This window comes from Larus michahellis, chromosome 1 (assembly GCF_964199755.1).
Source record: "Larus michahellis chromosome 1, bLarMic1.1, whole genome shotgun sequence".
In the NCBI taxonomy this organism is placed as follows: Eukaryota; Metazoa; Chordata; class Aves; order Charadriiformes; family Laridae; genus Larus; species Larus michahellis.
In genome coordinates, this window is record NC_133896.1 from 60,473,112 (window position 1) to 60,498,026 (window position 24,915).

The 24,915-nt window shown below is 38.2% G+C and overlaps 1 protein-coding gene across 2 annotated transcripts in view; it reads right to left on the minus strand.

Moving 5' to 3' along the window:
* WASHC4 (WASH complex subunit 4) overlaps positions 1 to 24,915 on the minus strand; it is a 43,882-nt gene that overhangs the window by 5,799 nt on the left and 13,168 nt on the right. Inside the window, exons 10-29 of one of the 2 annotated variants that reach the window (XR_012586284.1) lie at positions 24,369 to 24,489; positions 22,754 to 22,877; positions 22,515 to 22,642; positions 21,669 to 21,829; positions 19,722 to 19,848; positions 18,265 to 18,390; positions 16,824 to 16,931; positions 15,122 to 15,268; positions 14,933 to 15,012; positions 13,899 to 14,004; positions 12,964 to 13,080; positions 9,354 to 9,522; positions 9,055 to 9,209; positions 7,500 to 7,574; positions 6,568 to 6,672; positions 4,353 to 4,487; positions 3,506 to 3,614; positions 2,742 to 2,808; positions 2,015 to 2,108; positions 1,124 to 1,271 (exon numbers count right to left, since the gene is read on the minus strand). Coding sequence is in view for 1 of the 2 variants with exons in the window: in XM_074581103.1 (XP_074437204.1) it covers positions 1,124 to 1,271; positions 2,015 to 2,101; positions 2,742 to 2,808; positions 3,506 to 3,614; positions 4,353 to 4,487; positions 6,568 to 6,672; positions 7,500 to 7,574; positions 9,055 to 9,209; positions 9,354 to 9,522; positions 12,964 to 13,080; positions 13,899 to 14,004; positions 14,933 to 15,012; positions 15,122 to 15,268; positions 16,824 to 16,931; positions 18,265 to 18,390; positions 19,722 to 19,848; positions 21,669 to 21,829; positions 22,515 to 22,642; positions 22,754 to 22,877; positions 24,369 to 24,489 (2,395 nt within the window). In the remaining variant the exon portion in view is untranslated. The remainder of the gene's footprint in view (positions 1 to 1,123; positions 1,272 to 2,014; positions 2,109 to 2,741; positions 2,809 to 3,505; positions 3,615 to 4,352; positions 4,488 to 6,567; positions 6,673 to 7,499; positions 7,575 to 9,054; positions 9,210 to 9,353; positions 9,523 to 12,963; positions 13,081 to 13,898; positions 14,005 to 14,932; positions 15,013 to 15,121; positions 15,269 to 16,823; positions 16,932 to 18,264; positions 18,391 to 19,721; positions 19,849 to 21,668; positions 21,830 to 22,514; positions 22,643 to 22,753; positions 22,878 to 24,368; positions 24,490 to 24,915) is intronic. The other variant, XM_074581103.1, reaches the window with a different exon arrangement.

The following is a 24,915-nucleotide window of genomic DNA, read 5'->3' on the forward strand; positions in this document are numbered from 1 at the left end:
TATGTTAAGCCTTGGAAAACATTTGCATATGCATAAGTAAAAAACCAAAGGTACATCTTCACCTTCACTGTTGTTGTCAGAATCTATTACTTTGCATTCTTTTGGTGATTACTAAAGGTAAACATGTAAACAAGTAACAGATAATTAAAATAGGCTACGTTCCTGGAAAGGTATAAAACGCAAAGATATTTGCGTTTTAAAGCTACAGTGTGTTAATTCACTCTATTTAAAATACAGTAAAAATATTTCAATATTCAGCAGATCCAGGTAGTAATACCGAGCAATGGGTAGGTGTCTGTATGCAATAACTTACTCTTGAGATACAGAAATGTGTGTACGTTAACAACTTCTTGAAAACCTATGACAGTTTCAAATTTAACTACACTGAAATGCCTTTTTAAAACCAAAACGAATGGTATATTCCTGAAACTGTATTTATCAGAAAAACCTCCACAAATGGGAAGGAAAAAGAACAAAATTATTTGTCATGAGCCTTTACTTTCCCTCACTTCTATCACCATGACATACCTGTCCTCTCAGTCTTAAGTTTATGGCTCATCAACATTCCAAAATTAGTTTCTAAAATGGGATGTTAGATCATTCAAGCCTCCAAACTGAACTGCTTCCAAATGCCCAGAGTGCTCAGGTGTGAATCACCTCAATTCAGATGGAACCTTTCTAAACAAAGCTCATTAGCAAAAGCAGTTCCAATTGCAATAGGGAATGCCCCAATTGTACTGCATTAGATTATGACATTAGAAGAGCCTAAATATATTTAGTGTGATGCAGAAAGAGCACACACAGGAGAGAGCTGAAGAACATGATTTTAAACTCCCTTCATTCTTGCTGTTCCAATTCCTCCTTTTCCATCTTGGCTTCTCCAACTTGGACTCAAACAGGAGGAGAAGAAATTTTTAAAGTTACCTTTTGAGGGCTAGTACACAAATTGATGTAAACAAAGAAAAACATGGCTTTGGTTAACTGTCAAAGCAATCCCACTCATAATCAGGGAAGAAAGTAGAATACGATAATCAACAGCCTAATACAAAATATGTAAACACAAACCTGATCTACATTTTTTTTTTTTTAAAAAAGTACTGGTACACACAGTGCAAATACTCACCAGTGGGGGAACAATTATATAGAAGTTCCGTAAATGCATATTCTTTGGACTACGGAATTCAGGAGCAAATACATCCACAAGCATTTTGAAGTACTCCGTTCCTTCTGCAAAGTTACGTGTGAGATCACTGAGGACAGAGTCCAACTGCCTGCAAAGGACAAGCAACGTCTTACCTGGTTGCTGCTAGAAGTTTCCTTGCTTGCTCACCCTTCAAGCTAACAACCCTCTCTGCACCCTTTGGCTGCACCTACAAACCAGTGTTCAGACCACAGTGTCCAGGATCACATCCTATCTCTACAGCCACCTTGAATCATGTTTCTTGATTTAACTTCCTCAAGAAAGGTTTATGAATACCTTCCTAAGGCCCTAAACATTCTAAAAGCAAATGTCAGACATGTGGCGAGGAAGATTGTTAGCCTTTAAACCACAAGGATTTTATAATAGTCAATTAATACAAATCACAGAATATCTCAAGTTGGAAGGACCCATAAAGATCATCGAATCCAACTCCCTGGTCCTCACAGAGCTACCTAAAACTAAGCCTTATGGCTAAGAGCATCATCCAAATGCTCCTCGAACTCTGACAGGCTTGGTGCCATGACCACTGCCCTGGGGAGCCAGCTCCAGTGACTGACCACCCTCTCAGTGAAGAGCCTTTTCCTAATGTCCAATCGGAACTTCCCGAAATGCCACTTCACATTCAGCATTTTTAAAACAACTGCTTCTATTTTTTCTGCTTTTACAAAGAGCAAGTATTTTTGGGTAAAATCCATTGAACTTTTAACACATGCACGGACAAAAATAGAACTAACAGCTGCATTTACAACTTTAAGATTACAATTCTCTCATCCCATCCCTGACCCAGACCTCAAAAGCATGATGTTAGGGTACCTTGCTGCTTTTTGTGTTTCTTCTGAAAGCCCTTCTTCTTTCACCAGCTCTTCGAAGTTAACAATATCTTCCAGATCAGGAACAAACCTGAAAACTTACTGTTTGTTAGTATTATGTTCAACTGCCTATGTTCACTGAAGTATCTACCACAATTTATAGCTTAGTTCATTTAGTCTTCTGGGCTTGAACTATTTAAAGTTACATTATATCATCTCCTCTCCCTAGCACTTGCTGCGCTTAATAAATATAAATTTACTATGATTTGCAAGAAAATCAACTATTTCTTTGTATGTAAAAGTCATTATGTTTTAATGACCTTACATAAACACAGACAGTCATCCATACAGGAAAAAAAACATCAAAGAAATGTTTTTTTCCAAGTTCCTCAAGGCTTGTACTGTTTTTCCCTTAATGCACCCTCTTGAGGTGATTATCATCACGAATTACTGACTTAATTAAGGACTAATAACTTAGATGTACGTTCTATTAACTATTTTGCAGTGTTTTTCCATAGAATTTGTTCTATTTTTGGTGCTTTATGGCAATGATTGTACAGTTATGAATTCCAGCAGTGGTTTTGATAATTCCACTTCAATGAAGGCATAAAAATGGACCTTTTAAATCAACATTTATGGGGGATGGGTAAGAACTCGGGGAATATCAGCATGAATAGGGAGCAAAGGAATGAGAAGGAGCAAATAGAAAAATGAAGTATTTGTGGAAGTACCTAATTGCACTACTACAGCAGTGAAGTCCACCAGATCTTATCATTCGTACATAGCCCATAGCATTACCTTTAAAAAAAACAAACCAACAAGTAATTTATAATTAAATATATACACACACTCTTTGTAACTCCTATAAGCTCCAAAATGTACATTGAAGTTGCCATATAGTTTTGGCAAAGTAACTGTTCTGAAAGCCAAGTTAAAAAAGTTACATTGAACCCCAGTATCAAGTCTACGTAGAGAAATAAAACACAACTGCATCATCTAGCAAAGTTGCCTTCACTTTCATGACAGCATAAGGGCCAAATAGTACAAACTCTTTCCACTGGGCACATTAAACACTTGCAAGTTCAGATCAGTCCAGCACATCTGTGTTGAATGGCTGAAAATACCATTGTGATGTCATGAGTCACTCAAAGTTATTTCAGCTGGATATGCGGCTATTTTCTGAAATGCATGAACTTAAATGTACTATTTTTTTTATTGGGAAATACACTCAATCTGGATAAAAGTCAGTTCCATAACAAAGAAAGGAAAAACTTAAGAGAACAGGCATCTATGCAAGCTGTAGCTATAGTTTAAATTAAAACATGCAACAGCCATTTCTGAGTAATTAGACAAGAGTATTTATTTCAAACAGGGTACTTTCCATCTGACTGGAGTTAAACCTAGTTTTAGCCTGAGCTAAAATTTCAGTAACTAGAAGTGAAGACCTCTTCCATTTAATAACATTTATAACATTGTCTTAGATAGCATTTCTTACCTATTTGACTTATGAGCTGCCTGAACTGGTCAAGATAGCTCTGGCCATCTGGGGTTATTCCAAGTTTTCTGATGCCACGGTTGAACTTATCTGCTCTTTCAAAGGGATACTGGAAAAACGTTTTAGCATAATTTGTAAGAATAATTACCTATCCTTAAAGAAAAAAATAAATTCATCATAACAATACAATTCTATTTGCAAGGTATTCCTATCTCACATCTACAGCTTTTTTTTTTTTAAATAAATTATACACCTGCCTGTCTAGATTGGATCACAAAAGTCACTTCTGCAAGCTGAGAAGCGAAATAGAAGTGTTACTGTGAATGAGAAAGTATTCCTAAAAGAAATAAGCACTTGACATACAAAGAGGCTGGCGGCCTATTTTACTAAATACATTGTCTCTCACATTTTTGAGAAATCAGTTTTAAAGCATGGAAAAATCAGAGCCTAGTCCCCAAATGTTGACATACTCGAATAAGTGCTACATGCTTGCATCATTCTAGATTCAATTTGAATAATCTTATTATTCAAAACTGACAACAACTGCTAAGCATGATTTAGACCGGAAGTTCAGAACCTCCAATAGACTATGATTCCATCAAATCATTGTTTTCAAGTCACTGAGAGAATGATTTTAGTCAACCCCATATTTACAGAGCAGACAAAATGAAACAAAGTCATCCCGACTACAGGCGTTTGTAAAACTGCATTTTGCTAGGACAAAAGCTGTCACTTTGTCTGGAAATACACATTTAAATAGTATGTTATGGCATGGTGCAGCTTCAGTCACGTGAAAGTTGCAGTTCTTTTAGCCAAGTTACTCTCCAACCTTCAAAAATTACTGTACCTTGTGATCATTTTGATCCTTGACTTCCCTGAAGAATCTGATGTCTTTGATAAGTCTGGATTTGATATGTTCATCATACATGAACTGGCTAAAAATATAAAACTTTTTCCTCAAAAATTGGTAAGTGAAGTTTACCTAGAAGAAAGAGAAACAGAATCATAGAATCATTTAGGTTGGAAAAGACCCTTGGGATCATCGAGTCCAACCATCAACTCCACTCTACAAACTTCTCCCTTACACCATATCCCTTAACACCACATCTAAACGAGTCAAACACATTCAGGGATGGTGACTCCACCACCTCCCTGGGCAGCCTATTCCAGTGTCTAACCACTCTTTCTGTGAAGAATTTTCTCCTAATGTCCAGCCTAAACCTACCCTGCTGCAGCTTGAACCCATTCCCTCTTTCTATCGCTAATTACCCGTTGGAAGAGACCAGCACCAACCTCTCTACAGTGTCCTTTGAAGTACTTGTAGAGAGTGATGAGGTCTCCCCTCAGCCACCTCTTCCTCAAACTAAACAGTCCCAGCTCTTTCAATCGCTCCTCGCAAGATTTATTCTCCAGCCCCTTCACCAGCTCCGTTGCCCTCCTCTGCACTCGCTCCAGCACCTCGATATCCCTCTCATATTGAGGTGCCCAGAACTGGACACAATACTCAAGGTGTGGCCTATAGTCAAATAACGAAAGTTAGCGAAGTAATAAGTATATCTAGCAACCTGTTTTCAGTAGATCCCTGAGTAACTTTATATGGAACCTTCCACTCATTTTAGTTCAATTTGTTATTCTCAACTTATCTTTTTAATTTCACCGGTTTAAAAAAATAAAGAAAACTCTTCTCCTGGAAGGTCTACTCTCTTCCAGGAAAGGCAGAGGGACTCAGGGACAAGTTAGCTCTTTCAGTTCAATGACCTGTCCTACACAGCCATTAGCTTATGTCTGGAATATCCTGTAACTGTCCTTTTGAAGCAATACAATCATTTCAAGTTGAAGAGGGCAGACAACTCAACTTCCTCAGTCAAGTTGTGGAATCCACATAACCTCCTGACACACCTTTTCACTTCCTCAAAGTTTTCTAAAACACTCTCCCACAGGGCAAAAGCACAATTCCACCCTACACACCTCAATTACTTCTCACGTCTGCATAAACAACTTTACTCACAATTAGAAATGAATAAATCTACATCAACAGGAAATAACGTGAGTAATAGCATTTTTTTGAGGAACTGAAGTCCTCACCATCAGAGCAGTAGTGCAAGGAAAGTTATTTCAAATCGTGCAAGAAATCACAAAAACCTTATTTTTCTAGTCATTTCTACTTTTAAAGCTGGTTCAGTATTTCAGCAAGTTTGGAGGTTTGTTTGGTTGGGGGGTGGTTTTTTTTTGGTTGTTTTTTTTGTTTGTTTGTTTCATTTTGTTTTGTTTTTGATAGGGCCAGATGGGGAAAGAGAAAGCAGCAAAGAGGTAGAAAGAAGTTGAGCCGCAGATTGGAAAGCACCAACCTGAAAATAGGTTTGGATACAGTGCCAAATGTGAGAACCACAATGATAAATTCCCTCTGCAGTAAGGAAGACACAGGAAGTGTCCTTATTTACTTTGCAAAGAGATAAATACCTTCAGCTGGTTAAAATGACCACCTACACTATAGACATCATTAAAAGTGTTGCAGTAAGAAGTCAGTCTGCCAACAAATTGTCAGAGACTTGTAGCCTTTATCTCAAACTGAAAAGCTGATGTTCCTTAAGCTTAACAATTACAAGATGAACTTAAAACTAACACTGCATTTTTTCCAAGATTTGCTTTAGTAGACAGGCACTTTTCCTGCAGTTAACTGTCAATAAGCAGAAACATCAACTGCATGCTAGTTTATGCGGGCAGCTTAGAAACCAAAATATTCTACTATGCTAGTTTTATAAGTATTATTTATCTTTACTGAAATTCAGAGTTGCACCAGAACATCTGTATCTTATTTGATGTGGTTTTAGATCTCTTCATTAACTTTTATGTAACAACTGAAAGTGGTATAGCTCCTGAGAGATTTTCTGATATGGATCTGTGTTGTGTCCAAGAACTGATTTGTTTTATTAATATGCAAAGAACATTATCATTGCATTATTAAAACTGCAAAACAAAATAAACTATTAGGAGATGTGGGAGTTTAGAGGCTTTTGTGCACTATTAAAAAAATAACCAACAACAGTGCAAAAAATACTCACTGTTGTGTTCATGATTCCTGTTCCATGAGTTCGAATTGAATTAGCAATGTGTCGGATATTGATAGTATTCAAGTGCTTATTATTACTTGTTCTTTCAATGAAGATCTAGGAGGCAAGAGGAAGAGAAAAAAAAAAAAGAAAAAGAGAAGTTATTTGCCCAAAACTGACTCTGTGGTAAGTTATCAATCTAGGTAGCCCACATCCTGTTTGAGAGCAGCTAATAAACAGCAGTTAGAAAAAGAATCAAGAAAACAGGGTATGCATACAATAAACTTTGTCTAGTAGGTTCTTCCAATCTCTGCAAAGTGGAGATTAAATAATTCCAAGTGAGATGTTGCACCCAAACTCCCATATTTCTTGAGAACATCCCGTACATTAATTGGTCTAAACTCTTTCAGTACATGTTTGTACTTTTGGCCCCACTACACACCATGGCAATGAGTTTCAGCACTGAATTGTGTGCTGTGAGAAAAAGTACTTCCTTTTCTTTAAGGAAGCCACTCATTTTAGTAGTGGGCCCCTCCTTCTACATGGTGAGAGACCACAAAGAGTTGTTCCCTGTACGTGTTCTCTATATCATTTCCCTGCTTCATCTCTCTAATAACCCATTTTCAGATACCCTTTTCTCAAACCGAAAAATCACGTACTTAGTGTGTCCTTATACAGCAGACAACTATGCCTGCAGCCTTCTCCTAGCTTCAGTGAAATATTTGACATGGAGTGATCCTACTGGCACACCACACTCAAAATATACTCATATAACATTCTCTACCTACAGCATCCCCAAAGGTGATTTTCTAGAGCAACAGCTATTTTACAGTTTGTTATTATATATGTTCAGCTTGGGTTTTCCTTACACTTATACTACTCTGCACTTCTCAATTCCTTCAAATCAGAGCCAAATCCAGGAAAAAGTATGGGCTATACCTTACCTGATTATTCAGATTGTAGAGGTAGCGGGATACAAAAACATGAATATTTCTCATGATTTCCAAAACATCCAGGCCCTGAAAGAATATTATCTATTGAGAACTATTATGATAAATATTCTCAAAAACTACTGACGTGCCTAACTACTAAGGTGCGCAAATACTACCTCTGTAGTTACTTGAAAGCATTTTAGAAAGCAACATTTTTGCTTTACAAAATGATGAATCTCTTTACAATTTTTGTTTAGTGTCTCTAAGATAATGCTTAGAGGAGGAAAAACCAGCTCAACTCATGTTTTACACATCTAACTTTTTTTTTCCAACTTCCCATGAAAGTTAGGAATCCTCCAGTCTATTCCACATCCCCCAATTAAAAAAAATAAAATTGAGATTTGGCTGTTTTTCAGACTCCAGAAAATGGAATCTTACCTTAGAAATTTCTATAGACACATAGATTTCTACTGAGACATAAGCAACCAGCTACTTTTTGATATTGTTTTGCCCAACCTGTCTAGAAGACTCAAGTTTTGTGTTTACAATATAAGTTTTACAATTGTTTTGCTTGAAGGAGTCCCTTTAGTATTGTTGTGCATAGAAAGGATGCTATTTAATCTATACACTCTATTTCCAGTTGTGCCAAGGATTTTATCAGGATTTTGCTGGGGGAAAATGGAGCATGAGGTGTCTTTGTTTTGAAGTAAAGCGCATACCAGAATGAATGTTATGAAACCCACGTTGAAATGATTTCATTCTTTATAACAATGACCAAAAATTGCCAATAGAAAGCCAAAGCCAGAAGTAGAAATTAATGCATAGCACTTTTGTACCAAGAGGCAGCTAGAGTTCTTAGTTCTATGCTCTCCTTCAACTTAGGAGGACACAGCCATCATGTATTTGTAAGAGCTTTCACCAATGGGCTAATGGGGAATGAAGGGAATGAAGCTAACTGCCAAAAACATTCGAGATACCAAAACTGCTGAAGGAAATTCTGCAGAAATATTCAAGTTGTATTTCTTTTGCACCGACCCTATGACCTTCACCATTAACTTGGTGAAACTAAAATTTTAATCTACGTGTAAACATGTCAAACAGTTTCTAGGAGGCTCTGAGTCACCCTCCTATTAAGCTAAGCATGGATGTCCCAAAATCCTTGATGGCCAGCCTGTGAAACAGTGTCTCTTGATGATGACTACGCAGAACCTCCTGAGAAGCAAGCAATAAACTAGGGAAGAGACCCATCATTCAAAGGTAATTCCAGACTCATATTTCAGACATACTGCTTGCCAAATTGCTGACACTGAATTTTCAAGAAAACATTCTCTTTTGTATAACAAATTTAATTTTATTAAATCTTAAGTTAAAAAAATGAGTAAGTCCAACACAAAATTAACTGATACTATCTCCAAAGGTAGATAAAGATCCTGTCTCAGAAATCAAAGGCCACTTTTTCCAAACAGTCCTCTACTCTTGGGTACTTTCATTTCAACAACTCAGTCCTTTGATTAGCTAGCTAGCGTGACAGTGAACAAGTGATATTTATATCTTGTGGGCACTGTACCTGTTCCAGAGTCTGACTGGGAAGATGTGCTTCAGTCATGCTTAAACCATAGCGCTGAGTTGCTAGGTTTCTCATTTCACTGTAGGTGGCCCAGTCATGAAGAGCTACAGTTGTTAAGTTGTAGAAGGTCTTGTCCAAATAGTGAGTTACATAAGCTGTAAAAATATAAAAGGATGAACTAAAATGATACTACCTATTTAGTTATGAAAGTGTGGAAAGAAGTGAAAAGATATACCGTACTGAGCCAAAGTGTAACAGAGATTAAAGTAATGGAATCAAGAAAACTTATAACTGCTCACCTTTTATGTCAATGAATCGATTGAAAAAACGTATTGGGTTCAGAAAGAAGAAGTGAGCCAGATCCTTCATACCAACTCTGAAGGGGTTCCTGTCATCCAGTTTTAGGTGTGTATGAACTGATAAGCGCAGGTCCTTTTCTATCTCTTTACATAATTTGTCCAGCAAGTGCTATCCAGGGAAGTTAAAAAAAAAAAATAAATAGAGTCACATTTGGTGTCCGCTTCCAACGTCCTGTTAGCAGAATCACGGAATCACGGAATCTTCAGAGTTGGAAGGGACCTCTAGAGATCATCTAGTCCAACTCCCCTGCTAGAGCACGACTGCCTAAAGCACATCCCTCAGGGCTGCATCCAGGCGGGTCTGGAAAATCTCCAGAGAAGGGGACTCCACAACCTCCCTGGGCAGCCTGTTCCAGTGCTCTGTCACCCTCACTGTAAAGAAGTTTTTCCGTGTATTTGAACGGAACTTCCTATGTTCTAGCTTGTGCCCATTGCCCCTTGTCCTGTCGCTGGGAACCATTGAAAAGAGCCTGGCTCCGTCCTCCTTAAACCCACCCTTTTAGGTACTTGTAAACATTAATCAGGTCCCCCCTCAACCTTCTCTTCTCCAGGCTAAAGAGTCCCAACTCTTTCAGCCTTTCCTCATAAGGGAGGTGCTCCAGTCCCATAATCATCTTGGTTGCCCTACGCTGGACTCGCTCCAGTAGTTCCCTGTCCCTCTTGAACTGGGGAGCCCAAAACTGGACACAGTACTCCAGTTGCGGCCTCACCAGTGCAGAGTAGAGGGGGAGAATGACCTCCCTCGACCTACTGGCCACAGTCTTCCCTATGCAGCCCAGGATGCCATTGGCCTTCTTGGCGACAAGGGCACACTGCTGGCTCATGGATAATTTGCTGTCTACTAGGACCCCCAGGTCCTTCTCCTCAGAGCTGCTTCCCAGCATGTCCGCCCCTAACCTATACTGGTGCTTGGCATTCTTCCTTCCCAGGTGCAGGACCTTACACTTGCTTTTGTTGAACCTCATTAGGTTCTTCTCTGCCCAGCTCTCCAGCCTGTCCAGCTCACGCTGGATGGCAGCACGGCCCTCTGGAGTGTCGGCCACCCCTCCCAGCTTGGTATCATCAGCAAACTTGCTGAGGATACACTCTGTCCCCTCATCTAGGTCATTAATGAATATATTGAACAAAATTGGTCCAAGTATTGACCCCTGAGGGACACCACTCGTTACAGGCCTCCAACTGGATTCTGTGTCGCTGATCACAACCCTCTGAGTTCTGTCACTCAGCCAGCTCTCGATCCACCTCACTGTCACCTCGTCTAGCCCATACTTCCTCAGCTTCCTAATGAGGATGTTATGGGAGACAGTGTCAAAAGCCTTGCTAAGGTCAAGGTAGATGACATCTACGGCTCTCCCCTCATCCAGCCAACCCGTTATAACATCATAGAAAGCTATCAGATTGGTCAGGCATGATTTGCCCTTGGTAAATCCATGCTGACCACTTCCAATAACTTCCTGTTCCTCTATGTGTTTGGAGACGACATCCAGAATGAGTCGCTCCATTACCTTCCCAGGGACAGAGGTGAGACTAACCGGCCTGTAGTTCCCTGGGTCCTCCTTCTTGCCTTTTTTGAAGATTGGAGTGACGTTAGCCTTCCTCCAGTCCTCAGGCACCTCTCCTGTTCCCCATGACTTTTCAAAGACGATGGAGAGTGGTCTAGCGATAACATCTGCCAGCTCTCTCAGCACTCACGGGTGCATCCCGTCAGGGCCCATGGATTTATGAACGTCCAGCTTGGCCAAGTGGTCTCTGACCCGGTCCTCCTCAACTAAGGGAAAATCTTCCTCTCTCCAGACCTTCCCCCTTGCCTCCAGGGTATGGGATGTGTGAGGGACGGCTTTATCAGTGAAGACCGAAGAAAAGAAGGCATTCAGTAACTCTGCCTTCTCTGTGTCTTCCACCACTAGGGCACCCGTCTCATTCATCAGTGGACCTATATTTTCCCTAGTTTTCCTTTTTCTGTTGATATACTGGAAAAATCTCTTCTTGTTGTCTTTAACTGCAGTGGCCAAGCTGAGTTCTGATTGAGCTTTGGCCTTTCTAATCTTCCCCCTGCATAGCTTTGTTATATCTTGATAATCCTCATAAGTTGCTAAGCCCCTTTTCCAGAGAATGTAAGCCTTCCTTTTTTTCCTGAGGTCCAGCCAAAGCTCTCTATTTAGCCAGGCTGGCCTTCTTCCCCGTTGGCTCGTCTTTCAGGACATGGGGATGGCCTTCACCTGTGCTTCTAAGAGCACCTGCTTGAAGTATGACCAGCTTTCCTGGGCACCTTTGCTCTTCAAAACTGCCTCCCAAGGGACACTCTCAACCATGCTCCTAAACAGGCTAAAGTCTGCCCTTCGGAAATCCAAGGTGGCAGTTTTGCTGGCTCCCCGCCTCCCTTCACCAAGAATTGAAAACTCTATCATTTCATGGTCACTCTGCCCAAGACGACCTCCAACCTTTACATCCCCCACAAGACCTTCTCTGTTAACAAACAGTAGGTCCAGTAGGGCACTTCCCCTAGTAGGTTCCTTCACCAGCTGTGTTAGGAAGTTGTCTTCCACACACTCCAGGAACCTCCGGGACTGTTCCCTCTCTGCTGTGTAGTATTCCCAGCGGACATCCGGGAAGTTGAAATCCCCCACAAGAACAAGGGCAGATGATCGCGAGACCTCTGCGATCTAACTAACTCTCTCTCCAGAAATACATAAAAGATTAGTTAAACTAGAGAAGACAGGTTTGCTTTGGCTGGGCCACACAAGTCTAAGTGAATCTATACTTGGGAATCAGAAGGATATTTGATTCTTCTGTTCTAGCACACAATAGCAAGCAAAAGCTACACAGCTCAGAAAAGGCAGAGGTTTAGCCACCTAATGCCATTGCATACGTGATTAAAACTTCCACGTAGGAGTTTGATCCAATTTAAACTTAAGTATTCCCACTTCTCATCTTAAGAGGAACCAGACTTACGGCTATCTGTCTTAATAATAAGACCTAACTTAGTGAGGAAGAGTCTTGCAATAAGCAATTTGGCCTGATTTTCTGCAGAATATGTAACGTTTGATTTTGAACTAGTCAAACAAAAAGAGTGGTTCAAAGGTTAAAATCTAGGACTTGGGAAATCTGAATTCACATTTTCTCTCAAACATCCTTTTTAATTCTAGATAATAATTCACTAAAGAGGCTACCTAAATTTACAGAGCCTTCACTACTAGAAAACATGTATACGTACTAAGAACAGTAGTACTTATTTTAGGCATTCACACAAGCAGCAGCTAATCTGACAAAAGGCATCCTTTGTCTGCATAGTCAAATCTGTAACCAAGGTTTTGCCAACTTACATAATTTAGAGTGCAGTATTTTAAAGTTCCCAGCCAACACAGATACCATTAACAGATCTAAAATAACCTAAATCATCAGTGAACACTTTCATATTTATTAAATTACGTCACACCAATTTCAAAGGTCTCTATTTTTATAGATCACATCAGGTTTGGTACGATAGATGCTGGGCCATTAGACGCTCCAAGCATACTGTCACCTTTAATTTCCATTCACAACAAATTACCTCATTGAGCACTTCCATGATTTCTTTGTCATAGCATTCCAGAAGCACCTCATAAGATTCCAAGTGCCTCGCATGCATCATAGAGGGTACACAGTCCCGTAGTGCACTAAACATATACTGAAAAAGGACACTGTTATGCTTAACCAACAAATTGATAGACATGTCAGCAGCATCTCAAGTAGTGTTCAAAGCTAACAGGCAAATCCCAATAAAGCTAACAAACAAATCAAAATCGCTAGTCTTCCCACGTTTATTAAAAGTAGACTTCATGTGTTCATCTGAAATATTTAGTTGCTATTGATCCATTTAGTGGAAGGTCATAATTATTAGCTATTTCATATGAAATCATTTGCACTTTATTCATTTCAGCACTGTAATTGACCATGGCACGCACAACAGTAGAATAGATGATTTATTTTTATCGGGATTAGCATGACAAAGCATGATTCACGTCTGCAGCAAATACCTGATACTTCAAAGAGGGGAGGAGAGATGAGGGGTGGAAAAAGCTACAGGACAACTATCCCACACAGCATCACTGAACATAGTGATATGTGCTTTAGAAATCAGTAAGCATAATGTGGAACAAAGGTTTTTAATGTTCAAGTCTAGCAAAAAGTATTCATTTCGAATTAGAATGAATGAAGACAGAGGAACAAAGAGACAGACACACAAAGACCCAGAGTTAACAATAGGAACCTGAGATTTTTAGAGCAATCTAACAGATGTATTTTAATTAGATTTAGAACAAAGATTGTTTTTACATCTTCCAGATTGAGAAGACATTGCTGCCTCAATAGTAACTCTTGCCTGGGTTATACTTTTTTTTTTTTTTATCTTTTGCCCCCTGAGTTTCAGTCTAAGCTTTATCCTTTCATCTGAACCCCTCCCACTACAGTGACTTGTTAAACTAAGTTGCTAACATTATTACTTACATGCAGTCTAGCAGAATCAACTGCATTTTCATACACGTCATCTAAATAGATTGGAAAGACTGCTCGATGCCAGTACAAGAAACAACAGTCACATTGTGCTCGAACTCTAGAATACAAGATTACTTATTAGACACAGAATTGGAAGAAACCATTCTTCTAATACAGTAATATTTATTTTAGTATGTTTAAACTAAAGACAACTGCTTTTCAAACTTAAGTTTTACATGGTTACTTTAACGATCCAGATATGTTGTCCTTCAAAAGGAAGTTTTTTTTATTAAAGAACTTTTTATTTCTTGTTTTCCACTAGGCTATTTATAAAAAAGGTATCTGCTTTAGAAAAAAGGTTCACTCAGTCTCTGAAAGAATTAAGCCTTACATTACAGCAAAATCCTAAACAACTATTTTCTTATTGCATGCAATTAGTAGCCTAGAGGTCAAACACATATTCTAAGTTTCTCCTGTAAGTCAAAAAAAGAGAAACAGGCCTCTCCTGCTACAACCTGCGTACAACACTTATCCCAGGAATTTATCCCACGAGTCATCCAATGAAGGTGTTTGCCTCCCTCTCTCCATAAAGTATGCACAGGACCCAGGTATCCACCTGTCTTTCAGATGGACAACTCTATGTAACTGGAGCGTCCAATGAAACTACAGCAGCAGCAAAACATGGTGTTACATGTGAACGAACAGCCTGATCTCCCAAACAGACTGCTATTAACTCATAACTTTTGGGTTTGGGTTAAGAGGAAGACTTTAGCTTAACATAAAGCCAAGTCATCCAAGAAAGTGACAGACTTTCTAAACAATCAGAGAAGCGGATTACCTAATTGTCAACAGTTAGGTAAAACACTACTTGCCCAAAGACCAGCAAGCTTCAGGCTTAGCTCTGGAATTCTTTCTGTCCATCTCTGGTCTACATGCAAAAAATCGCCACCAGCATGCAGCTACCCGATTTTGCAATTCGCATAGTGAAGATCCATCTCCCTCAGTGACACTACACTGCCTTCTATATATTTTGCGCCACTGCTTACCGCTCTGTAAGTTCACTGATCAAGTCTAGTTTTTTCAGAACTAATTGAAGGGGAATGAGTTCTTCATCTTTAAAAGTTTTCTGTGCAAATGAAGAAAAAAAAAAGAAAGAAAAAAAGACAACAAGATTATATTTCTTTATAAGATACTACACCAAACAAGTAAAGGTCTGGAACAATCATGGCACTTACCATTTGTGTTCCCACACTTAGTGCAAGGGAAACAATCAGTCGCCTCTGTTTTGTACTTGGCCCATTGAGGGTGTTCTCAGCCAACACCAAAGCAGACAGGACATCCAGCCGTTGCTCACTGTACTTTTTATCAGAAATTACTCTTTTCTAGATGACAGACACAGAAATTCAGAGAAAAGTTACCTAAAGTTACCAATAGTTTACTTCTTTCCAAAATTTGTGGACTTACCATAAATCGAGTATTTCTGCTAACAAATTATGGCTTGTTAAGAGAGCTAACCGAATCCAGACTCACTTACTCTGACAATTCAGCAGTATTACTTATATATACACTTGGAATACGTGCAGGTCAGCCTGAACATGGGTCAGGTCATACAGTATACAAATACTGTGCAAGCTGCACACGACTGCATGCCAATTTTATTTCTAAGGTACACATAATTTAATTTTTTTTATTATTATTTTTTAATCAGTGACTCCCTGTTGTTGGTAACAAAATCCAGTTTACAGCTGAACAAGCAGAAGATGTATAAACATGGTAATAACAATAACTTGCAGTTTTCTACAAGTTCTAATTTATCAGAAGGATTAAGTGGAAAAGATTTGCATGAACAAATGCAGGGAACCAAGTCTTCTGGCTAAGAAGTTAAGTCACAGACACATTTGTGAGTAGCAGCGTAACTCAGAAGAGGTACAATTTCATGAGAGAGTTCAAGAAAATCTCTTCCGATTCTAAGCAAGTATGTTCAACATGAAGGTCCCAACCTTACATGCTAAAGTTATGTTAGGTATATGCCTTAGGCCTTACACCACTTAGAAACAAAGCAGAACAGATAAAAAAAGATCAGTACTAATGAACTCTTCTAATTACCAACGTTTGCCTCTTACGTCTTTTCTGAGTAGTCATCAAAATACCAAGAATTGTTCACAGATGTGTCCTCTTCGATATCCACTCAATACCCAAATCTCAGCATATTTCTATGTATTTAGAATTAATTTGTAATGTAATTACAGACCTCATTGGAAAAGGTTATGAAAGTTATCTAAATATACGCAAACTATTTGTTTTGGATACACACAGTTTTTCTTCATAGCTCTGAAGCTTGGAACTTCTTCAGTTCACACTACTCCTGATATTGAGATGAATAGATACCTATCTCAGCTTTTTAGAAATACAACTTTTTTTTTTTAATGCTAGAAAATATGGAGATGCCAGATACATAAATTGAGATTACAGCCAAATTTCAAACATATTAAAACAAATTTCCAAAATACAAAAGTCTGCTATTAAAATTCTAATCCATTTACACAAGCATGGTCAAACTAAAAAACAAAAAAGAAAGGAAAATTTAATAGCTGCACTGATATCATAACTCCCTTTGTAATTCTGCTACAGGTCAGTTTGTGAAAACCACTCGAAATAAAAACTAAAAAGAACACAAGAGGAACAAACATGGCAAGAGATGCAGCAGTTTAGAGGAAGAGAGGGCACATTCTTGGTCAAAAGTAGATAGTCATCTATGCTGTACGGTTTCTAGGGCAAAGCTCTGACCTACTGGAAAGCTTAAATATCTGTTGATTATGATAGAGCAATGCCACAGATTTTTCAAAATTAAGAAAAATATTTCAATTTAAAATGAAGATTTTATTTTTTTTTAACACTTAGCTAGGAAGATGAATTATTAGAACTTGGATTACATACCTTGGCTACAGAAATAGAGTGAAGAGCCTGATATTGCAGATGCTGAGTGATGTGCGTCACAGAATCTGCCACAACCATACTTCTTCGGTAAAACATGTGTTCTATTGCCTAAAGTGAATGCCAAAACACAATAGTTCAGGTAGTTAACAACATTGTTGCCTTTAGAATTTGCCTTTATGCTGGCAGTCTCATCCACACTGCAAATAACAGACTCTTTCCACTTTGTAAAATACTATTAGTAGCAGGTGCAATTAACCCTTGGAAACTAAGAAAATCAAATCATTCAGGAGCATATAAGACTGTGATGTAAGCTTTGTTGGGTTTGGGGTTTTTGAGGGGGTATTTTTGTGTTTGTTTTTTGTTTTGGTTGTTTTTTTTAACTAGTCCAGCTCTGTTCAGTATTGCTTTCTGAAGTTATCTCAAAACAGTATTTTCCTTTTGGAAAAAGTACCGGGAGAAGTGCAAAGTCCTGTACTTGGGGAGAAATAACCCCATATGTCAATATATATACTGGGAGCCATCCAGCTGGAAAGCAGCTTGGCAGAAAAGGACCTAGGGGTCCTGGTGGACACCAAGTTGAACATGAGCCAGCAGTGCACCCTTGCCATGAAGAAGGCTAATGGCATCTTTGGCTGCATTAGACAAAGTATTGCTGGCAGATTGAGGGAGGTGGTCCTTCCCCTCTACTCAGCACTGGTAAGGCCACACCTGGAGTACTGTGTCCAGCTCTGGGCTCTTCAGACCAAGAGAGATATGGACATACTGGAGAGAGTCCAGCCAAGGACCACAAAGATAATTAAAGCACCAGAGCACCTCACACATGAGGAAAGGCTGAAAGAGCTGGGACTCTTCAGCCCAGAGAAGAGAAGGCTTGGGGAGGGTAAAATCTTATCCTGAAGGGAGGATGCAAACATGACGGAGCTGGGCTCTTTTCAGGAGGTGCCCAGTGACAGGACAAGAGTCAATGGACACAAACTGAAACACAGGAGGTTTTCTCTGAACATCAGGAAACATTTTCTTACTGTGAGGGTGACCAAGGACTGGCACAGGCTGATTGCCCAGGGAAGATGTGGAGTCTCCATCCTTGGAGATATTCAAAAGTCATCTGGACACGGTCCTGGGCAACTAGCTCTAGGTGGCCATGCTTGAGCAGGGGGAGGTTGAACCAGATGACCTCCAGAGGTCCCTTCCAACCTCAACAATTCTGTGATACCAACTAAGGAAGGCAATTAGAAGTTAATTAAATCAGTTCTAGCCTCCCAAATCTCCTGCTTTTTAATCAAATATAATCTTGAAAAAGAAGCCATGCAAAAACGTGTTCTCACTCAGTTGTATTGGTTTGGGGTGGGGTGGGGGGGGTTGTTGTATTTATATGTGATGTTCGATCAATGTTGTCTGTAAAGGCTTACATGAAATAAACAGCTTTTATCCAGTGACCTACCTTCAGAAGTTCTACAAGTCTGCATAGAGCTTTCACCGAGGTTTTGGTCATAGGTTTTTGCATTGACATGTAGAGATTCATTGTAGTTTTAATGATGGTGCTAAGACTGTATGCATAAAGAAAACCCTAAAAATAAAATGAGTAAAGGGGACGGGAAAAAAAGGAATTTTTTCTCAACATATCAATCAAGTAACTCCCCTATGTGTTCTTCCATAAATTACAGAACTTTTGCCTTTTCACACTACAGAACCTACCACTCCACCTAATAAGCAAGCCTGAGATCCCAAAGCTGAATGAGACCCTTTTATTGGGCAAGCATTATGAAATTACCTACAAGTCATTAGATCACCTGATCATTAGCCTCTTCTAGAGACATTTATGTCAGTGAATTAAATTAATTGCACAGCCTCAAAGGTATAATAGCTTCAGACCTATTGTAAACCAACCCACCAAACAACTCCCATCCCCACAAAAATAGCCTATCACAAAAAACCCTAAAACTTCCAGATTCTGTGGAATAAAATACACTGACAGTATTTACACAGTTCTACACTGTCTAAATAGAACTGTTCGTTCCACAATAAAAAAAGCAATCATTTCTAAATCAACGTATGCTAAGCTTTTAAATACAATGTTGATTACATACAGCATGACAAAAACATTATTCAACTTATTTCAAAGGAAAAGCAGTAACATTAAAAAGAGATACTAGAAAAAGACAGCAAATGGTCTAAGGAACTCAATTTGCTACAGAGCAAAATTTACGCAAGTCCACTGCAAATAATTCAAATATAAAATCCACAGATCCTAGTACATGTTTGTCTATAGGTATGGAAGGTTCAGGATCATGCTTCTAACACACCTATTCTCATCAGGTTTCTGTCAGGTAGATAGATACATAACAAAACTAGCAAAAAATAAATTCAGAAATAAGATGCATCTTACATTAAGACTACATGCTGTTAGTAGGCCAAAAGAAAACCAGCTGCCTCGGAACGTAGTAAGATTCTTGCAAAGTACCATCACTAGGCAAAGCACAATGAAACAATACAAAACCTTTACTGGAAGTATGTACTGTGCTAAATAAAACTAGACACTGGTTCAAGTCCAATTTATGTACCTCACGACTGACTCAAAAGGAAAAAGTCCTAAAACCTTTACCACACAGAAAATGAAGCTTTCTTGGTTTCCTAAGTCAAGAGAAAAATTCAAAATTTTAGCCACTGACTATTTACTCAGATGTGCTTTCCCCACATGCCTTATGGAAAACACCTACTACAGATTTACTTAAAAGAGTATCTACTGGGCATTTAAAGTTTCAGAAGAATACCCACATCGTAAAATAACACACCAATGATCACAGAACTTCTGTGATTTCTTCTTATGTTCAACAACTTGTATCAAAACATCAGTTTGTTGCATCATTTGCTGTATCACCACATTAAAAGACTGCATACCTGGATGAAGACATTGCAGCGGTTAGAAAGATCTTCTGCAAACTTATTCATGCGTTGCTCCTTTGACAAGATAGATTCCATTTTTGTCATCCATGAACTCACAAAAACATAATATGACTGCATATCTCTGGAGAAGGAAACAAGCAATGGTGCTCAATTCAAATACAAAGAGTATGAGGATTTTCTTTTCTCTTTGCAAACATATTTCCAGGGGAAATATGTTACATTTTCAGTCACCAAAGTATAACTCTCCATTCCCAAAAGTATCAGAACCTCATAATCATTTACGTTTTAATTCTGTATTGGTAAGAACAGTTATATGTGTATAAACATACCCCAACGATTCAAAATCATCTATCTTTCAAGAGAACAATGTCTCTCTTAGCAGTACGTATACTACAATTCTTTAAATTGAAACAGTAAATAAAATTCTAGAAAATGCTTTTAAACACTAAACAAGAGTCCTACACTTATGTTAATTTTTTTCCTCCAGGTTTAAATTTTTGAGTATATGTGTACATATATAAAAAAGATAAATATCTATATATACACACAAACACAAAAATAAAGCTTGTCATTACATCAATGCTAAACTGGATTGGTCTTAAATAACATAATTCTCCAGAAGTTAATCTGCTTGGATTACACTAGTTGTAATTAAATGTTTAAATGGAGTTCACTTTTAAAACTGCTATTTATTCTATACTGCAGAACTGTGACACTGCAATACTACTTATTGTAGCAGTTGTAGCAGGAAATGTACTCAGGTCATTGATTATGACAAAAAAACCCTACACTTTTTAGAGTACATTTAAGGCAACAGTCCAATTATCAAAGGCAATGCAAGAACTTGTAAAAAGGCAAGGAAAAGTTACTGGCAGAATTCGAGACAGCACATCGTATTACAATATCCTCAAAAGTGTCTGTGAATACCCAGATCTTTGTTTTCAACCTCATGTTAAGAGCTGCAAGACATTACTTGTACCACTGTCAAAGACTGAAAGCAGAAAGCAGTGCAACTATGCTCCATACAGGCATTAAAATCCAGGAAAGAATTCAGTCAGAGCTCTTGACTCTTCCTGTGGATATAGGACAAACCAGGAAAGAGGTAGATTGAAACAGAAACAGGGCAGTAGTGAAAATAATCTGCCAGAGGATCATATAGACATGGAGTTGCTTCTTCCCGCCCTCCTCCCCTCCAACCCAGTTCTGCCAGCTTCCATACAGGGTTGAAGGACAACCTGCAAATTGTCAGTTTTTACTTCTATTCCACAGACCCCATTTTCCATCTTGTTTTGGTCTGCAACATAAACAGAAATCTTAGCCCTGTTATCTCCCTATGCAGCACAGCACACTTGCTTATAAGAATAACTAAAAAAAATTCCAATAATTTTTAAACGTATTTTAGGAAGCACTTTGAGAAGGAAGTGACCTGCAAACTACATGCAGAGCACAAAAGAAGAGAAGCCTTTCAAATATAGATAATTTCAAAGATCATTAAACAAGCAATTAAAACAGTCATGAAGAAAGAAATGCTTGTAAAGAAAGTATCACCGAGCAGAGAAAAAACCTCTCTATAAGCCTATTAGCGACTTACTTCCATAAACACATAGAAAGCAGAGAGCCCCAATAGAAAACAGAGCAGCTCAGGCTACTAGATACTAGTTTAAAAAATATGGAAGTAGAAATAATTGAAACAACCAAATATTCAGAACTGCCAGGTCTCGTAATACACATTTTTCTGAACGGATGACATAAAAAAAGCTTCGTTTTGATCAACGCTTTTTCAGCAACACGAACATACACATATTGCTGCAGTGTATTGGAAAAGTTGTTTAACACCACTGAGCAACGCTACACGACATGCCAATGCACAGAACGAAGAAACCCACATGTTTATAAACTGTTTTCCAAACATCACCATGAAGCAACATTTAGGAAGCATACTTGGTAAGTGACTGTGCCTTCTGCTGTAGAAAGTTCTCCCTTTGCATTTTAACTGCATGAATACTTTTCTTGTCCAGGAGTTTGGCAGCAGCTGGTATCTTCTGCATCAGAAAGTTGTCAGCAAACCAGATAATGTTAGCAGTTAATGTGATGGCTGGTACCTGGGGGGGGGGAAAGAGAAAAAAAAGGGAAAAATACTACAAGTAGCAATAAACATAAGTAACTACAACAAATACTATGCCACCATGCATGTTTCTTACGCCTCTTTTGAACCATAACACACAATTCAGTTTATTTCTGTATAACTAGTTTCTACACATTAAAAAAGGTTTCTCGCCTAGAAGTCCACTAAGGACACCACAGGCAAAGTAATTACCACTCTTACTGATTCTAAACAGTGCTAGTGAATTTAATAATTTCTTAATACCACCTGATATGAAAAAGCCCCAATCACCTTTGGACTTAGGGGTCTTGCAAGACACATGTTTAGAGCCAAGGTAAAAACCCAAAGTATTTATTCAGTCACACAATACTCATAACTCAAACAATTTTTTGTCCTCAGTGCAACATTAAGCTTGATGAAACATTTTAATGGCCATTTCAAGATATTTTACCTCGCTGCTAAGTGAGTGGACAGGTTTTTGGAGCATCTTTAAAAGAAAATGCAAGGCGAAATAAAGTTACAAGATGTAGAAGAATCTTAATTCTGCTTTCTGACTTGTTTTGGTAAATTGTGCGTTTTCTTTTCCCATGTCTTTGCTATGCTATAGAACTAAGAAAATTATTAACTTCATTACTGGAGCTTTTTTTCCATCTTAATTATTGACAAAAGAATAAAGCATTCACCTTTTTACAGACATCCAACAATGACTTGTAGAATTTTTTGTCTATGGTGCGAAAAATCTGAAAATGCAGTACAAAGAGGCCACAGATTCCCACATATTTATCTCTCTGGTCAATTTCTGAAGGTTCACCTGCAGAAATACACCACAAAAATATTCTTTTTTGAAGCCTGCTTCCAGACAAACAATACAAACCATTTCAGAAGTGGTGAATCCAGCAGGAGAATCATGAGCTTGCATTACCAAGTTTGGCTTCAACATTTGCAAAAGTTGTGCGAAGAGTATAAGCAAATTCTTCAGCAAACGTGCTGTTCTTCGACACTGACACTCCACCATTGACAGAATCAAATTGTTGCTCTATACAGGCCTGATCAAAAAGGAAAGAAAAAGCATAATGATAATGCCATGAATTTTGAGTCTTAAAGGACTATTCAAAAGAATACTGTTTTTGCAAGAGAAGAATGCTGCAAGAGCACACTGATTTATGTCGTATAGCACTAACCTGAAGTTACTTAGACTTCACAACATACAGATTTTTTTTTTTTTTAAGTGTACTTAAATTATTTAGTATAACAGAAAACATTAAAAACCTTTCTTATACCTAACGGTCAAACATTTTATTTACTTAACATTTCTGTTAAGGGCCATTTTTAAAGATACCACATGATATGACAGCGATAAGAATCTAGATGCATATTTGCATTATTACATTATAATATGTAACTAACTGTCCATTAACTAAACAAAATTATCATTCAAGTTGCTTGTAGGATGCAGTTTGTGAACCTGTAGCATAAGACACCCATACCACTGATGGCTCTTTAAAAACAAAATATCAAAAACTACACAGTAGTAAAAAAAAAAAAAAAAGACACACTTCGTATTTTCTAAAGGTATTAGAAAAGTCTTAATGAAATTGTATTTAATATTTTTCATGTATTTTTGTTAGGAAGGGGCATTGGTGGGACAGGAGAGGAAACATCCTGAATACAAGACAAATCCGACCCATCTCAAACATATAATGAAGTCTTTGTACTAATGCAACTTCAGAGTAATATAGAGGAAAAATTGATAGAGATGAAAATTTCCTTTTTGGAGGCCTTTAGAGAACAAAACCTTCTTCCCTATGCCATTTAAGATGTAACAGTAAGAACTGAGCAACCGTCCTGTTCAACTGACTCTGCTGTGACCAGATTCAGCAATGCCATCCTCTGCCCACTATGCCACAACATCCAATTTCAGTATCTCAAACACACACTTTTCTAAAAATAGATGGCTTCTTGTATGAACACATTTAAATTAACTGCATTGAAAAATTAAGAATCCTTCTCATCAACCTGTACACTTGCATGTTTCAGGGGTATACACCACTGAAGTGGTACTCCATGACAGCTACCTGTCTCATATGCTAGGAATGAGACAAAAATACATAACAACAGGTCACACTTAAAGTATTTTCAAGATGACAGAGGAGACTTTAACCTGCAGCTAAACCAAAGTGTAACTATGCTATATAAGCCTGACCACTATTAACAAATTTCCGATGAAAAACTGACTCCCTGATAATACGCAGTCTTAATGCCAAGTTGTCTGCCTTTCTCTAATTCTGCAAAACAGTAAGCATTAACTGCTACCATTCAAAGCCTGGCACAGTTCTAGCACATGAGAAGAGCAAGGAAGGATCTTAGAATAGAGCCCTTTTTTTTTTTTTTCCATGCACAGATGTAAGAGCCAAATTCATACATCACTGCTCCAGAACAAAACAAAAACAATCCCAAACAACCAAATCATTCTAAAAAGAGTGTCACTTTAATGTAATAGTTTCCCTTGTCACACTGGGGAACATTAATTTCGTTACCTGAAATATCATTCCATCAAGTAACTGGCATTCCAGTTTTAACAGCAGCTTTTCAAATGGTTTCAGTTTATCTTCTTGAATCCCAAACTTAGAAGGGTTGTGATGGACAGATTTTAGCAGCCTGTAAAGAGTAGGCGTAAAACACATACATACAACACAATTAAAACAGGCTAACAGTTTTATCATATCCTGTACTATTTTGATAATAGATTTTAATTGCCCACATCTGTGCCCATCAGCAACTCCAAAATAAATTAAAAAACCCAAAACCCACTATGTCTGTATAAGCCATTTGCATATGAGTAACTCCCATTTATTCAGGTTTTCAATGAAACAGAGTAGTTTTTCCACTAATTTAACTACCTTTGCAATTGTTGACTCTTCAGCTTTTACTTAAGATAGTGTTCTTACACCATCTTCTTAACACCCATAGAGGGTGTTAAGGAACACCCCTCCCTATGATCAATATTGATAGTCTTAGACCAGTTCTGTGCAAAATTAGATTTCTTACTGAATATATTTTAAACCCCAACAACAACAACTCTGT